Source organism: Gadus morhua, chromosome 21 (assembly GCF_902167405.1).
Source record: "Gadus morhua chromosome 21, gadMor3.0, whole genome shotgun sequence".
In the NCBI taxonomy this organism is placed as follows: Eukaryota; Metazoa; Chordata; class Actinopteri; order Gadiformes; family Gadidae; genus Gadus; species Gadus morhua.
Window position 1 is genome coordinate 18,799,488 of NC_044068.1, and position 16,295 is coordinate 18,815,782.

General features: G+C 46.1%; 2 protein-coding genes across 3 annotated transcripts; one reads left to right on the top strand and one right to left on the bottom strand.

Moving 5' to 3' along the window:
- The first annotated feature begins 94 nt into the window (after positions 1 to 94).
- Positions 95 to 7,880, top strand: tram2 (translocation associated membrane protein 2). Its single transcript, XM_030345446.1, has 11 exons — positions 95 to 316; positions 1,573 to 1,636; positions 1,832 to 1,941; positions 3,057 to 3,173; positions 3,511 to 3,569; positions 4,137 to 4,221; positions 5,150 to 5,220; positions 5,345 to 5,449; positions 5,920 to 6,063; positions 6,453 to 6,610; positions 6,958 to 7,880. The coding sequence occupies exons 1-11, from the start codon at positions 197 to 199 to the stop codon at positions 7,032 to 7,034; spliced, it is 1,110 nt and encodes a 369-aa protein (XP_030201306.1). The 5' UTR covers positions 95 to 196; the 3' UTR covers positions 7,035 to 7,880.
- efhc1 (EF-hand domain (C-terminal) containing 1) lies at positions 7,876 to 15,942 on the bottom strand. 2 transcript variants are annotated; one of them, XM_030345445.1, is made up of 10 exons: positions 15,767 to 15,942; positions 14,713 to 14,934; positions 13,934 to 14,221; positions 13,552 to 13,701; positions 12,768 to 12,960; positions 11,305 to 11,531; positions 10,355 to 10,495; positions 9,602 to 9,815; positions 9,235 to 9,399; positions 7,876 to 8,223 (listed from the first exon to the last, which is right to left on the bottom strand). In XM_030345445.1, the coding sequence occupies exons 1-10, from the start codon at positions 15,827 to 15,829 to the stop codon at positions 8,171 to 8,173; spliced, it is 1,716 nt and encodes a 571-aa protein (XP_030201305.1). In that variant the 5' UTR covers positions 15,830 to 15,942; the 3' UTR covers positions 7,876 to 8,170. The 2 variants fall into 2 exon arrangements, with proteins under 2 accessions (XP_030201305.1, XP_030201304.1); XM_030345444.1 differs by having other exon boundaries at positions 9,232 to 9,399.
- Between the last annotated feature and the right edge of the window lie 353 nt (positions 15,943 to 16,295).

Sequence of the window (16,295 nt, forward strand, 5' to 3'; positions counted from 1 at the left end):
CTGTATTAGATTCAATTTAATTAAAATAGTAAAACATTTGCGCTTTCATATGCAGTTGTTCCAAGGAAGGAATTTGTGGTGGTTGTCCCTTTAAGAATTTGCACATGCGCAGATCGACGAGAAAGTTACTCCTGAACTTCGCAGATCTTCTCTGATTTAGAGGGAAATCAGGGAAACCTCTTCTCTCTTTGCCGAAATGGCTTTTCGCCGAAGAAACAAGAGCTACCCGTTCTTCAGTCAGGAATTCCTCATCCAGAACCATGCAGACATCGTCTTTGGTTTGGTGATTGTCGTTTTGATTGGATTGATGTTTGAGGTGAGATGAACTCATATTCAGCATTTGCCAGCTGTTTTCTTTGGCACGTCTTCTGAACATCTTTCGATACAGCGCCAGTGGAACTAAACTATAAAGGGCTTTAAATCATTACAATCTCAAAGCAAAAGCGTTGCTTGTGCCTCCATCTGTTGCTGTGTTATCAATGGGCTCTTTTGGGTGGCTTAATGACACATTGTTACACTTTTCAAACATTAGTGACCACTGATTGTTCCTACTTTAATTGTTCTTGACCATACATAGGCTGATATCGCTGCATTTAAATTGAGTGTGGAATGTTTTTACTTTGCATTGGCCCATTTCTTGCCACGGGACGATGGCATAAAGTGGATCATGTCTATGGTTCTTTCAGGCCTATAGGCTATAGTAACAGGACGGGATGCCCGGCTCAGACCCCTGGCCATTCATGCTGTTGTTATCCAACACGTAAATCCACGCTGCACCAAGGAATGTTGCTTTTTTGTAATTCGTTTTAAAGTCGTTTTAAAGCTTTTAGAGCCGAGAAGACAGCTTCCACCACTTGCTCCCCTGTTCACTGCCACGTCTCCGTCTCTGGACGCTCCGCTGCAGGAGCTCAGTTGCACACACACTGCGTTCACCTCGGTGCGTTCAGCCAGTGACACGTAACACTTTACAGTGCATGCCAACGCAATCCAGATTAGAACAAAACTCCCCACAACGTGGCTCTGTGGGCTTCACGGTTGAGTTATCAGTGTTAATACTGCTACGGTTGTCGATGTGATGTACGGTTGTCGATGTGTTTCAATACGAAATCCTACATCGGAAGGGTCGGGTACTCTTTCGGAAGGGGAATTCCTTTCCTTGTTTGCATAGTTTTAAAGTAACACCGTTTCTAGGATGTAAACGTCACTACTGGGAATTTGCGTCCTACATTCGGTGGTTTTAAACTTGGACTAACTTGTTAACAAAGGCACCTGTGCCCCCCCGCCGTGCACGGAATGTGTGTGTGCGGCCCCTGAGCCGCGGCGCGCCGCACAGGGCAGTCCCCCCGTCCCATGTCAATGCAAGCCTTGTCATGCCGACGACGTTTCTATTTTTTTAATAGCTTTACGTCGTCATCGTCTTAGAATTTGCCCTGTGGCGTCAAATTACAGAAGGCCGTCTCAACGAATAGAATCCCCAGTAGCATACTTCTTGGCTCACGTCATACTTGTGAATGCCCATTTGTGTCATTTGGGGTAATTGTGATGATGCCAATTCCCATTTCTGTTTTCTAGGCAACAGCGAAAACAGCCATACTGTTCATTCAGCCTCAGTACAACATCAGCACGTTATCGCCAGGTATGACCCCCTCTGCCTTTTCTTTTTCATCTACACATTCACATACGCTGAATATTGAGAACACTATATCCACATATTATTTTTTTCAGTAGTATGTAGTATCGAATGCAATGTCACTTAAGTGTGTGTGTGTGTGTGTGTGTGTGTGTGTGTGTGTGTGTGTGTGTGTGTGTGTGTGTGTGTGCGTGTGTGCAGACGGTGAGGTGACCTTCTACCACTACGGATGGAGGGACTGCGCGACCATCCTCTTCTACTTCTTCATAGCCATCATCCTGCACGCCGTGGTGCAGGAGTACGTCCTGGATGTGAGTACCGCCACCCCTGCTGCATTGTGGGTATAATAGGAGAGTAACCTAGAGAGAGAAACTGTCCTGACCTACATTGCTGTATAGCGAGAATCCCAGGGTGGGTATTATCTTACAGCAGGCAGTTGATCCACAAAGCGCATGAGGGGAAAACCTTTTTAAAACCTTTGAAAATAGGACCTATATCAATGTATGGATTGTGTGTGTGTTTATGTGTATGTGTGTGTGTGTGGTTTAAAACTGACTTCCACACATAATGGCCCCCCTCAAAACTCAAATGGATGCTCAATTTCCCTCTTCTGTCACACACTCAGAGCTCCTGTGTTGTGGAAAAATGAGTGATCATGGAGCCTCCATGATACACTGGTCCATGTGAGTGATCATGGGGCCTCCATGATACACTGGTCCATGTGAGTGATCATGGGGCCTCCATGATACACTGGTCCATGTGAGTGATCATGGGGCCTCCATGATACACTGGTCCATGTGAGTGATCATGGGGCCTCCATAATACACTGGTCCATGTGAGTGATCATGGGGCCTCCATTATACACTGGTCCATGTGAGTGATCATGGGGCCTCCACGATACACTGGTCCATGTGAGTGATCATGGAGCCTCCATGATACACTGGTCCATGTGAGTGATCATGGGGCCTCCATGATACACTGGTCCATGTGAGTGCGAGGCAGAAACAGGCGTGGCATTCAGAGGGAGTTATATTGCTTACCTTCACAAAGGCCGTCGTAAGGGAATACCATTGAATGGAATGGTTTCTATCAAGACGTGTGTATTCTGCTGCACAATGGTACCTGGGCCACTTATTTTGTTGCCCCTGGATACAGATATTTGTGTCACCGACGCACTTCGTCGGCATCACGCACAAGGAAGAGGCTCTTTTTTTCTTTTTGTTATTTATATCTCAGTGGCCCAGCCGGTTGGTCGGGTGGCAGGTTAGGTGGGTTGGTGGTTACTAGAAGGTACTGGGCTAAGCATTGCTAATGGGAGACCCCAGATTTAGTTCACACTCAAATGCAATGCAACTTTTATGATTTATAAATAGTTGTACATGTGCCGAAGGCTACGAGCTGCATTGACATGTGGTTCCCGTTGCAGAAAGTGAACCGCCGCCTGCATCTGTCCAAGAGCAAGAACACCAAGTTCAACGAGTCGGGCCAGCTGTGTGTGTTCCACCTGGTGTCCAGTGTGTGGAGCCTGTACATCCTCGTCACGGTGATGGCACGCTTTATGCTTTTAACACCTCACTATTGTCAAAGTGACTCCACCATCTCACTATTGTCAAAGTGACTACCCCGTCTCACTATTGTCAAAGCGACTACACCACTATTACCAGAGTCAATACGTTCATTTCATCATTTGACTTTCATTTTTGGTCTAATTACTCATTATAACTTCATCATCCCTATAAGGAAGGATCCAGTTTCTTCCTTTTCCTGCTGGGCTCTGGGGAGTTTGCTGATCCAGAGGCTTAACGTGCGCCATTTACACTGTCAAAGTGATAAGAGGCCATGCTAATACATTTGACTTGACTGTTCTATTGACTTTTCAGGAGGGGTACCTTCTCCACCCCAGCAGCCTCTGGGAGAACTACCCTCACATTCACCTCAGGTGAGGACACTCAGCCAACTCCAACTAGAGCAGGCTTTGTGTGTCTGTCTGGCCTTCAATTTACCCGACAACCGTTTGTGCGGTCGACTTCAAACTTGTCTGGGGTATTGGTGAGGACCCAAGAGTGCGTTTGAGGGTGTGGTTGAAGTTGTTTGGATGAGAAGCTTGTTAGAAAGCTCCAAGCAGAAATACGGAAGGCCAAGCAATCAACCTCGAATTTCGAACAGGCTGGTTTTGACCGGCACTGCATTAGTTTTAATTTAATTTGTAATTAATCAAACCTGAAGGCTGGATATTTAAGGGCAGCAAATAAGTATTGGAAAAAAGGCAACGTTCAAAGAAACGTTCTAGTTGCTTTGAAAAGCTCTGCTTGGCTATTTCCAACGGTAATTTAAGTTCAACATTGAAGATCCAGAAGAGCCTTGAAGCCTTGGGGACCTTATGAGACTCTACAGAAATGTCTTCTTTCTCTTCCTGGCGTCTCCATCTCTTTCTCACCCCTGCCCTGTCTCCCTCCCGTCTCTCTGTGTCTTGTCTGGCTCTCTGCATGTCTCCGTGCTCGTCTAGGTTCCAGGTGAAGTTCTTCTACCTGGCTCAGCTGGCCTACTGGCTCCATGCCCTGCCCGAGCTCTACTTCCAGAAAGTACGCAAGGTCAGTAGGGCGAGACCATGGCAAGCCAGCCAATGTCTCCAGGTTTGTCCTTAGAACGGAAGGAGGAAGGATGTTCACTAGAGTGGTGGCATTCCAGGAGTCCCTTGATTTCGTTTTTTTTCATTGAACGGACACCTTTAATTCACCTAATGCAAAAAACAAATCAGTTATTCTTTGTAATTCTAGTGAAAAAGACATGCCTCTTTTGTTTTGTTGGGACTTTAATTTCTTCATATCATATGCCAATTGTTCTTTGGAAGACATTAGTGTCACAATGTGTAACATTTCCACTAGCTTGTATCTTAAATAACCTGGACATATCTATAGTCAATGCTGATCTATAGTTATAAAAACAAATTATACACTCTATATATCTAAAAAATGCTGGACATTTTTTCCAAATCCAACATCCCAGGTGGGGAGGAAGTGTGAGATCGGTCTCATCTCTGACCCACCCCCTCCTCCCTGGGGACCTCACAGTCAGAATAACCCGGTCTCTCAGGCTGCTAGTAAGACAGGAAGTGGATAGGGAGTTTCCTGTGAATGTACGTGAGCAGCGCCTAGCATGCAAAATGGGGAACCCACATGGTTCTGCTTTTAAACTCTATTTTTCCAATATATATATATAGAGAGAGAGCTATGTGGGGCGGCAGTAGCTCAGGAGGAAGAGAGGGTTGGCTGGTAGCCAGAAGATGGCTGGTTCGATCCTTGACTCCTCCTTGAGGGTTGAGGTGTCCCTGAGCAAGACGCCTCACCCTGACTGCTCCTGACCAGCCCCTGCGTGGTTGACTCCGCCGTCGGTGCTGTAGTCGCTTTTGATGAGGGCGTCAGCAAAATTCCCTGAATGTAAAATGTAAATTTACATATATATCTGTCTAGATTCTAGTCTGTCAATCCCACCGGTTCACTGCTCTCTGTTGTTGTCCAGGAGGAGATTCCTCGACAGCTGCAGTACATCTGCCTTTACCTGCTCCACGTCCTGGCAGCCTACATGTTGAAGTGAGTTGGGTTGCATGACTACCGGACATTTCATAACGTGTCCAATGAAAGATCACTTACCTTCCTTCTCCCCTCCCCCCCCCCCCCCCCCCCCCCCCCCCCCTCCTTTCCTTCTACGATGCAGTCTGTCTCGAGTGGGGTTGGTGCTCCTCTTCCTCCAGTACTTCTCGGAGCTCCTCTTCCACATCGCCCGCCTCTTCTACTTCACTGACGAGAGCCACCAGAAAATGTTTGCCTCCATTATTTCCCATTCCTATAAATTCTGATGAGCGTTGAATTATCCGATGTAACAATGTGAAGGCTTACTCTGTTGCTTGCTGCACTAAGATCTCCCATGCTTAAGAAGAGGGGGATAAGGAGGGTCGATCCTTCCATATGAAAAGCTTCCTCTTTTCACTTTCTTGAAGAGTATTGACAGCCATATTTGGTTCACCTAAGTTGCTTTGGTTAAGAGCGTTTGCTAAATGTATATTTAAATGAGTAGATCCAACACCTTGGCCTTTACAGTCTTTATGTTGGTGTCTCAATACGTAGGTTTCATGTCTTGACATTGCTGAAGAAGAATCAAGCATATTGCAGTATTATTGCATCTATTATTATTTTAACAAAAAAAATGATTGGCAATGATTGTGATTGATGGGAAGGAGAGGAGATTTTGTTTCCATCAGGCCTAAGTTGACCTGTGTCTCTGGTGTCCAGGTTTGACCTGTGGGCAGCGGGCTTCGTGTTCACCCGTATGGTCACCCTGACCCTGAGCTTCCTGGTGGTGGGCTTCGGTCTGGCCCGCGCTGAAAACCAGGGCTTTGATCTGGAGATGGGCAACTTCAACACCGTGCTCATACGGTAGGGTACCGAGTACCATGGGGTTAACCTACGTTTGAACATGTCTCTTTAAACACGTTTAAAAACATAAGGCAAACATGTGTCTGGGTTATGAATGTATTTGAATAATGACATGTTAATATTTGCTTATGATAGTATCTACTAACGGTGTGTTTAATACAATTCCTACACAATGTCTTCATACAATGCTTCAAGCAAAACGGTAGATCAGAAAAGATGTTTGTCCCCCATAATGTCATTCTTTTACATTTTGTATTTTATAAAACAAAAATTAAAGGCCTATGCTGCCGCTAGACCATATTCTGGTCTTCTTTCATACACACACTCACTCTCACATACACAACACCACATTGAGCCCCACCAACCCTGGCTCTCTCTCTCCCTCTCAGGATGACTGTTCTCCTGCTGGTGTGTGTGACCCAGTCCTGGCTGCTGTGGAAGTTCATCCGGTTCCAGCTGCGGCGATGGCGCGAGTTCAGACGCACACAGGACGCACGCAAGAAGGCCGGGCCCAAACCAGCCCTGCGGCCGCTGAAGAGGGACTCGCGTGAGTTAGCAACACAGCGTTTAATTGGGACTGTTATTAGCTAGTAAGCTCGTTAATATGAGCAAGGTTAGGGGGTAAGTATCGCTTGGAGTGGCTGCCCACGTTTAAAGTAAAGTGTATATATAGTGGAGATAGTTTTTAGTAGCAATAGCCCACTGTTCTTTTCTTTTTGCTTTCCTTCTTGAATGAGGGATGATGTATGGAAATCATTCCATTAGCTTTTGATGGAGAGACACACACACACACACACACACGCACGGCCGCACGCACGCGCACGCACGCACGCGCACGCACGCACGCACTGTTCTTTGACCTTCTCTCTTACTACTTCTCCATCTCCCTATCAGTTGGCCACCATGAGAACGGAGTGCTCAAGGCAGAGAACGGCGCCTCCCCTCGGACCAAGAAGATCAAAGCCCCCTAGGCCTGGCTCTGCGACGGCCGCCCTGAACAGCGGCCTTAAACCCAGACTATGGTACCCCAGCAGCACACGGGAGAAACTGGCCGCTGACCGCCATCAACGGCCTGATGTCCGGTGGTGTCACCAGGACTCGGTCGCTATGGACACCCGCTTGAATGCCGGACAAATAAAAACCGCCGCCTTGAAACAGAAATCCCTTGAGCTCTAAAGACATTTTTCGCTTTCTATAATATCAGTATTTTTTTTTTGTTTTGTGTTTTTTTTATATCACAGAGTGCTACCTGCTATCGCACCGTATGGAATGGTATAGGATATTGAATGATTTACTTGTAAATGCCTATTGCAGCACACAAACACACAAATAAACACATCGTATAACCTGTGCCAAAATCGAACGTGTCAATGTCTAATGGTCATTCATACGTACTGTACCGGTTCAGATGTGGCCAACGTTTTGGACTCCTGGTTAGACCTAGCTTTGCTTTTTTTTGGGATTTGTTTTTACTCATTGCTACACAAAATGTTACTGATGCAATGGAGAATCGCAATAGATACTGTATGCAGTCGGATGGTCCTATACGTTGCATATTACCTTAATACCAGGGAATGGTATTTTTGTAATGAATGGGGCGGTGCTTTAGCGAGATGTAGCCAATCAAAACTAAGTGGACACCATAGCTCTTCTTCCTATTGGTCCCGGTCCTCTCGCTAGGCACTTGGATGTAAACCCCATGTATTTCTGTATGTATGTTTAATGATACTGCAAGCCAATACATGTGTTTTGTTTTTTTGTAATCTTTTGTTCAAGATTTATTATATAATTAAATGAAGCATATTTCTCAAATGGTTTATATTAGTCAACTTTATTGTGATTACTTTCTGTCTTTCTTGTTTCCTCTCCAGGAAATCGGGTATAAAACACAAATATCACAATTAAACAAGTCAATTTTGTAATTACCACAAAATAAAGCAGGATTGGGGATAGTTAATTTCTGTGCAAACACTGTCTTGATAGCAGATCACTGAACCAACCACAGCAGTGATGAAGATATGTTTTTATTATACTCTAGTGTTGTGAAGTAACCGTCTGCTGCAGTTGAACATCAGGCCAGCTGCTAACACTGCAGGGCCAGCGGACGTCAAGCAGCCGGTTCTTGGCCCTGTGAAGAGGGCTCTACAACTCCTTGGTCTCCTGAGAGAGAAAAATCAATAAGTTATTTTTATTGATTTTATTTCATCTAAGGTCCTTGATGGATTAACAATTTGTGTTGCTTAACCCTCCTATTATGTTAGGGGTCAATTTGACCCAATACAATTTTAGCAGCCTCTAAAAACATGGTTAACATACTTTTTTCAGCTAGATTTTTTATGACTTTTGGCAACATGGCAACATGGCAAACACGGAATTAACAAAAAGTCCTGTACACATTTTGTACACATCGGTGTTGTTGGTGTCATTCTGACCCCTAGCACAATTATCCTCTAAATCCCTATTTTCTATCTCGTTGTGTTGGATGATACTGAGGGCACCTACAGGTTCATTTCTGTGTGTGTGTGTGTGTGTGTGTGTTTGTGTCCATCTGTGTGTGTGTGTGTGTGTGTCTGTTTGTGTGTTTCCATCTCTGTGTGTGTGTGTGGATGTGAGGAGAAAACAGTTCCCACGAGATCTCTGATCTTTCAAGAAGCAATGGGAGAGGCAGGACATATTCCCAGGAGAACTCAGTCTCAACAACTCAAATAATTCTCACAGCATGGGGGTTGGGGCGTACATATAATCGCGAGAACTCTGATAATTCTTGCAGTATGTGGGATGGGGAAAACATTTCCCGCGAGAACTTTGATAATTCAGGCAACATTTCTCTTTGTATTTGTGCCTCAACTAAACATTTTGAAAATGACCACCAGACAGAGAAATATTTGTTGCCACTGAGGTTCTGTCACAGATCTTTTAGGGTGTCCTCCTGGTGAGAATGAAGCCAGTGAGATAAGACATTCTGACCCTCCTGTGGTTTCCCACAATGATATCCCCTTGTTATATCTCAACCACCAAGTCCAAAAATGGAAAGCTGCTAATCCCCAGTTAGAGTGACTGCAGCTAATGTCATCTAAATGGTTCCAGGCGCCACCAGATATGCTAGCAGCAGTCATATACAAGACAATCTGTATTTGAACAATACTATATTTTACTATGTATAAATACCACCATATTGTTCTTCTGTTGGGTTGGTGCCAGTCCCCTGATCTGGATGCACCCCCAGCCTGTTCCTTAAGGACTCCAGCGTTTGGCTGGGGATCTGGTCGGCCTCTGACTCCAGGTACTTGAGCACATAGTGGTCAGCGTCGGTAAGCACAAAGCGATGGCCGAAAACTGAAGCCGAGGAAGAAATGGTCAACAGAACAGGGTCACATACATCCATCAGGTTAAGATCAGGTGGGTTATCCAAATCATATAACGGACATTCAATCTACATTTAGTTGATCAAGTACTGCATGGGCATGTGGGTGAAGCTTCCTCTCCAGAGGAAGTCCACCGGCCACTAGAGGGCGATGATTATGAGGACGGCCCTCACCAACTACTGTGGCTCCGATGGCGAGGTCAGCAGGCGAGTAGAACAGGGGTTTGTCCGCCTCAAAACCCGGCTTGGGGACGCGCGTCTTCTCCAGGAACTTGCCCGCCATGATCCCTGAGTTCCTGGTGGGCTTCTCAAAGATGCTGATCATGTTGCTAGCCAGGAAGTAGGAGAGGATGAAGTGACGGCCCTCGTCGTGGGGGTTGTTGGAGTCCTGAGAGTGTGGGGAAAAGGGGGGGAAGTGGTAGAATAGTTTTGTAACAATTAAGAAAAATTTTAAAGATCCCATATCATGCTTTTTTTAGGGTTAATAATTGCATTTGGGGGAACTAATAGAATAGGGTTACATGACTGTGTTTTAAAAAATACCCCTTATTATTCTCACACTGTTCATTTCTGCAAAACCAATATCAGTGTCTTTCCAAAACGTCCAAACGTCACACTGTTACAGAAGTAAAGTTGGAATGCAATTAGCTGTTTTATGCACTTATTGAAGGGCGTTCTCGGTGGGCGTGAATAATCCCCCTGGCTCTGACTTAGATTTTTCTATATTAGCAGACATTGAACATGTATACGTACATCATATAACAGTCCAAAGCAAAGGGAAAAGTAGAAAAACATGATATCCCCCCTTTAAAGGATTATGAAGTAAAACACTAAATAGAAATAAAGGGGCCTGCCTTAAACCATCTGCAGTTGAACAGAAGTAGAAACATCATGTACAGACGCCCAGCTTCCGTTAAATACACTGACCAGCCTAGCGATGTATCGTAGCACTTTGTGGTCGTTCTCCAGCATCTTTATCAGGTCCTTCTTGGGTGGCTGAGGGATCAGGTGCAGACAGTTCTGGAGAGAGTCCTCCAGAGAACCAAAGCCATTGTATGGAGGAACCTCCTGGAGGAGAGGAGAGGAGAGGAGAGGAGAGGAGAGGAGAGGAGAGGAGAGGAGAGGAGAGGAGGGGAGGGGAGGGGAGGGGAGGGGAGGGGAGAGGAGAGGAGAGGAGAGGAGGGGAGGGGAGAGGAGAGGAGAGGAGAGGAGAGGAGAGGAGAGGAGGGGAGGGGAGGGGAGAGGAGGGGAGGGGAGAGGAGAGGAGAGGAGAGGAGAAGAGGATAGGAGGGGAGAGGAGAGGAGAGGAGAGGAGAGGAGAGGAGAGGAGAGGAGAGGAGAGGAGAGGAGGGGAGAGGAGGGGAGGAGAGGGGAGATGAGAGGGAGTAGAGGAGGGGAGAGGAGAAGAGAGAGGAGAGAGATAAGAGGAGAGAAGAGAGAGGAGAGGAGAGGAGAGGAGAGGAGAGGAGAGGAGAGGAGAGGAAAGGAGAGGAGAGGAGAGGATAAGTAGAGAGGAGAGCAGCGGAGAGAAGGGGAGAGGGAGGAGAGGAGAGGGAGGAGAGGGGAGGAGAGGAGACGAGAGGGGAGGAGAAGGGAGGAGAGGATAGTCCATTAACTCTTTGAAGATAAACAAGTTCAACCATCTTCAATGAATTGGTTGCTGAGGTTCCCAAAGTCATTCATAAATAAGCTCTTAAATTTGAGAGAAAAGCGCTGCAATTAAAAAATATCGAAGTTGCACTATTAATATGTATTCAATTTCCCATAGCTCGCATGAATTATTATCTACTTTAGCAGAGTATTATTGACCAGGTTCACATTTCAAGACAAACTGTGCACATGAAACACATCCACAGAGAATAGCATATCCTTCTTACCCTCTCGGTGTCCCATGCCACCTCCTCCGCCCTGGGCAGCTCCACGCGTTTTGTCTCCACCTCTGGGTGGTTACTCTGGAAGTAGCTCCTGGTAAAACTGTCGCAGTCGTACAGCCGCAGGGTGCGGCCCATCAGCCTCATGGTCTCGCCCACCCTGAAGTCCCTTGGAGAGTAGTACTCCTGCACCTCCTGGGGGGAGACTTCCAGAACGCAGCGCGGGAAGGGCTCTAGGAGGGGGGAGACAACGGGAGTAAAGATGGTATCTTTACAATTAATCGTTTATCATATTTTAAGGTTAATGTATCGTCGTGAAATAATAATTATGATCAGACAATTGTGATAAAAGTATAAAAATTAGAGGTCTGAAACATCAGCGAGAAAGGAAAGTCAGTTACCACAGTTTAGAATGGTCTTTTTAAGTCATAATCAGGATATCTGTCAATATTATGTCAAATGACCCATAATCTCTTAATATCGCCCAGTTTGAACCTCTGTGTGTAGAAGTGACCCCTTGATGAGGGTGCTGCATCTGATCGGTTAACTCAATCAGCCGGAATGAATCTGCGGTATTATGATTTACAGAAAGGGTGCAGCTCCATGCATGAAAGCAGTACATCAGTCAAAAGTATGGCTGTTGTGTTGATTATTAACATGTTGTGATATACAGCTACATCATTCTGAAATTAGATTATACCCTGAGCACAATCACAATATAAGGTTTGAAATGTGTTCTCCAAGTTTCCGGCACCATGGCTAATTGCCTAGCGCTGCTGATGTCTTTGGAAGCTAACCAGGGCTGGCCTGGTCAGTACTTAGATGGGAGACCAGATGGCACTGGTAGGAGGGCGCTCCTCCCTCTGGCCTGTAAAGTATCCCCCAATGCCTCAGGACTGAGACTCTGTCCCGAAGCACCCTCTTTAGGATGAGACGTTAAACTGAGTCCTTATTCCCTGTGGTCGTTTAATGTCCATACCAGTGTTCTCAAGTGTAGGGGTACTAACCTGGTGTCTTGTCCCAATTCCCACTTTTATCTAGTTCCAACACGGCCACCCCTCGTCTTTCGGTACATGGCATTGTACATGGTAAGATTCCTCACCTCTCCACTGGGTAAGGTAGGGAGTGTTCTGGCGCACACTGGCTGCCGTATATCACTGGGTGCACCCTTCATATGTGGATAAATGTGATATTTGCATATTGCCCAACTCTACAGACAAGTAGTGGATTGTTTACTACGATAATTGCTAACATTAACATTCAAACACAACTTTTTTGTTGTTGTTTAGGACATCTATAACATAGTATAACACACTTCCTGGCATGGTTGATCTATCGTTTCCTTCTTGATGTGTATACCTGTGCTTACCATCCACTCATTGCAACTCCTCTGATATGTGCAAACTAAATACACTGATAACTGCCTGCTTACCGTTTGAGATGCCTACATAGAGCCAACCACCACTCACCGCTGTCTTCTCTGATGGTCTTGGGCAGCCTCTGCCTGCGCATCAACACAGGGAAGGGGTCCCGCCCGCTGTTGGCCTGGTGGACCTCCCGGATCTCCACCGTGTCGTCCACCAGGTAGTACTGGATGTTCACCGGCCGCGTCTCCTTGTATATGGTGTCCTTGTCGTCCCAGAGGGCAAAGAACCGCAGCACCTTGGAGATGGTGCACAATTAGGGAAAGGGAACCAATCAGGGATGAGGATCAGGGATGAGGAGTGAGGATCAGGGATGGGGATGGAAAATCAGGGAACGAGGATCAGGGATGGGCAGCGATGACAAGGAAGGAGGAGCAGGGAGGGGAACGAGGATCAGGGAGGAGGAGTGAGGATCAGGGTGGGATGAGGATCAGGGATGAGGATCAGGAATGGGGATCAGGAATGGGGATCGAGGATCAGGAATGGGGATCGGGGATATGGGATGAGTCGTGAGGATCAGGGATGGGGAACAAGGATCAGGGAACGAGGATCAGGGATGGGGATTGATGACCAGGAACGAGGAGCAGGGATGGGGATCGAGGATGAGGATCAGGAATGGGGAGGGAGGATCAGGGATGAAGATTGAGAATCAGGGAGTCAGATAAGAGAGAGTGTATCATTATCATCTCAGGGTAGATAAGATAGCCGACGGTTGGTCGGTCAGTGACAAATCTAGAGTTGTACGTCCACGAAAGAAAGGAACTACAGTGGCGTAGGTAAGCAGTAGGGTAATATGGAGACAGCTGTTGACTGCGGAAGCGTGGGTTACCTTGCGGTCCATGGTGAGGAACTGCTTTTGGTGGTCGAAGTTGGAGGGCGAGACATAGGAGCGTTGCGGTGGGGCGCGGTGGGAGGTGTAGGGGTCGACGGGCATGGGCTCGGGGTCGTTCACCAAGATGCCTTCACTCTCCAGGAACTCCTGTGGATTAATGACCCGCATCAGAACCAAGAAAAAATCCTGTTTTCATCCCATCACTGAGTACGCCTTTACCCCATGTTGGTTATAAATTAGACAGATGGACAGATAAACAGATGGAGCGGTGAGATAGACAGTGAGAGTGACAGAGAGACAGACAGACGGACAATTTGAGACAGAAAACCAGAAACAGACATCCAAAGGCAGATGAATCCTGGATGTTGAGAGGCTTTACCCGCGTGAAGGAGTCACAGTTGGTGATGCGGTAGAGCACGCCGTACACCTCCAGATCCAGGGCCAGGTTGAGGTCCTTCCAGTGGTACGGGACGCTGCGATCCTTCCTGGGCAGCTGCTGCCGTTTGATCAGCTTGCCCTGCGGCAGCCCAGAGTTCTCCACCAGGGGCTCCATCACGCACATGCTGTCGTCCTCCAGGTAGTAGAAGAGCACCACCGGCCGCACACGGTACTCCTCGTCCGGGGAGTGGAGCACGCGCTGCTGGAAGTAACCGTGGAAACGCAGCACCTGCGGCGACGTAGAGTTGCCGAGGGGAGGGACATGAGGGAGTGTGTTATGAAGTAGTAGGATAAGGCAGTGGTTGGAGGGTTGGACTCCCATCGAGTCCCAATTTCTGTAGTCTAACCGTTGGCCTCTTGAGCAAGACGCCTGACCTCTACCGGGCTCTAAGTGACGTGATGTATCTGACGTGAGTCACTGAGGATAAAGTAGTAAATAAACTGCATTCACATTGTTTCAGGTCCCACAAATCTGAGACTCATGCAACATATCATAGTGATTGATTTAAATTATCAAGGGCCAGGCAGACCCCAGCTAATCAGGGGTTTGCTCAAGGACACCTCAGTACCCTTTTGAACCAGCAACCGTCGAGCCTACTGTGTGCCTCCCTGGGTCACCTAGAAAACCCACAAGCCTTGAGATCCTCACTTGTTTGTCCAAATGTTGTAAAGAAGGAGCCGAGGTGAACGGACTTAGGAGTGTGTTGTGTATAGGGGTACCTTCTTATCCAGGGCTACGTGGGCCGGGATGAACGGCACCACGGGGGCGCGGCTGGATGGCTCTGTGAGGAGGGCTAAGGTCTCACTAGACAGCTCATTGGTGTAGTTGTAGGCAAGCTCTTCCGATTTGAGGGGATCTTGACCAATGCCGTGCGTGGGAGGGCGGGGCAGCGCAAAACCGTTGTTATAGGCCAGTGTCTGGGTCCGGTGAAAGGCAGACTTCTACTCACAGAGATAAAACATAGAGTTGTGGATTTGACAACATTTTAAACATTTTGTAAACAGTACAAATAATGTTTAAAAAACATTATAATAAATAATAAATGATAAATATTCTGAGTAAACTAAAGGATTTGAGCTAATAAAAAGAGGCTAATGCATAACATTAGCCTCTTTTTGTAAGTTCAAATTAGTTCAGGTTTCGGAACCTTTTCAGTTGACAGAGCCATAAAAAATGTATTAGGTTACTTAAAATTGTTCTGAGAATAGAATAAGAATGTTTATAATTGAAGTTCAACCTTTTTGAGGAGATGAATTAATTGCAAATAGTCATGACCATTTAGGCTGGAAGAATGATACTGTTCATATCCTACTCTGATCGTAGATTATTTTCTTTAGGTGACTTGATGATGCATTGAGCTGTGTGACTTTGTCCAATAAACATAGCAGTTTACATATCATATTTTTCTCCCTGTTAAATTACCATAAATACTACACATATTTAGTTGGTCGGCCAATATGCAATCATTGAAAGTAACACTCTAGTAAGTAGACCTATAGACACTTGGCTCTATGAAGACACATGGACCCCTACATGATCGAGACACAGGGCAGTATCCTCTATCACAATATCCTCCAAAATATAATATATATTAAAATGTTATGTTGCCTATTTCTCAAATATAATATTAGGTAATAATATTAAATAAATCCAAGTCGAATAAATAAATGATAGCAGTTAGTTTGTCCTTATGTTAAAGTGTGAGAGGATCTCTGGTCGGAACAGGCTGGGGTTCCCCCTGACCAACTGACTGCTGAAACACGTCGTATTTACCGTCATGTCCCGGAATGAGTTCCCCGGCAAGAACGGCAATCCATGACGAGCGTTGATGGACATGGTCTCGGTATTAAAAAGAAAGAAAGAAAATACGTTTTTAGGTCCCAGGCCGCTTTATCTGCTGACCAACGGCTACAGCCACCCGTGTGTGTGTGTATGGTGTCCATGGGAACAGGGCCATAGCAACACTCGCCTGTATACTTAATGCTTCTTAGAAAACAAACAGATGTGCAGAGACACGGCAGCTAGTCTGTGAGCGACGGTGCGCTCATTTCTGATTAGTGGCTAACATACTGGATGCATGACGTTGGTTGATTGAAGTTAAAAAATATAGGCTTAATGCACGGTTTGTCTAGGTCTAATCAGACAAATCATTTCCATACATTTTAGGCATAAGATAAAGCTCACTTCGGTATTATGAGTAAATCCTCCAATAAACAATGGAAAATAAACACGGTTTTAAAGTTTCATTTGGAGTGATGAAATGTGCATTCTACAACTTGACCACTAGAGGGAAGACATATGT

Bases quoted from the DNA above. Each gene is read 5' to 3' on its own strand.
- efhc1 (XM_030345444.1), bottom strand. From the start codon at position 15,829: ATGTCCATCAACGCTCGTCATGGATTGCCGTTCTTGCCGGGGAACTCA. The intron at 10,496-11,304 runs GTAAGAAGGATA...CCTCTCCTCCAG, and splicing joins TGGCATGGGACACCGAGAGG to GAGGTTCCTCCATACAATGG. The intron at 9,816-10,354 runs GTCAGTGTATTT...CCACACTCTCAG, and splicing joins TACGATACATCGCTAGGCTG to GACTCCAACAACCCCCACGA.
- tram2 (XM_030345446.1), top strand. From the start codon at position 197: ATGGCTTTTCGCCGAAGAAACAAGAGCTACCCGTTCTTCAGTCAGGAA. The intron at 1,637-1,831 runs GTATGACCCCCT...GCGTGTGTGCAG, and splicing joins CATCAGCACGTTATCGCCAG to ACGGTGAGGTGACCTTCTAC. The intron at 5,221-5,344 runs GTGAGTTGGGTT...TCTACGATGCAG, and splicing joins CTGGCAGCCTACATGTTGAA to TCTGTCTCGAGTGGGGTTGG.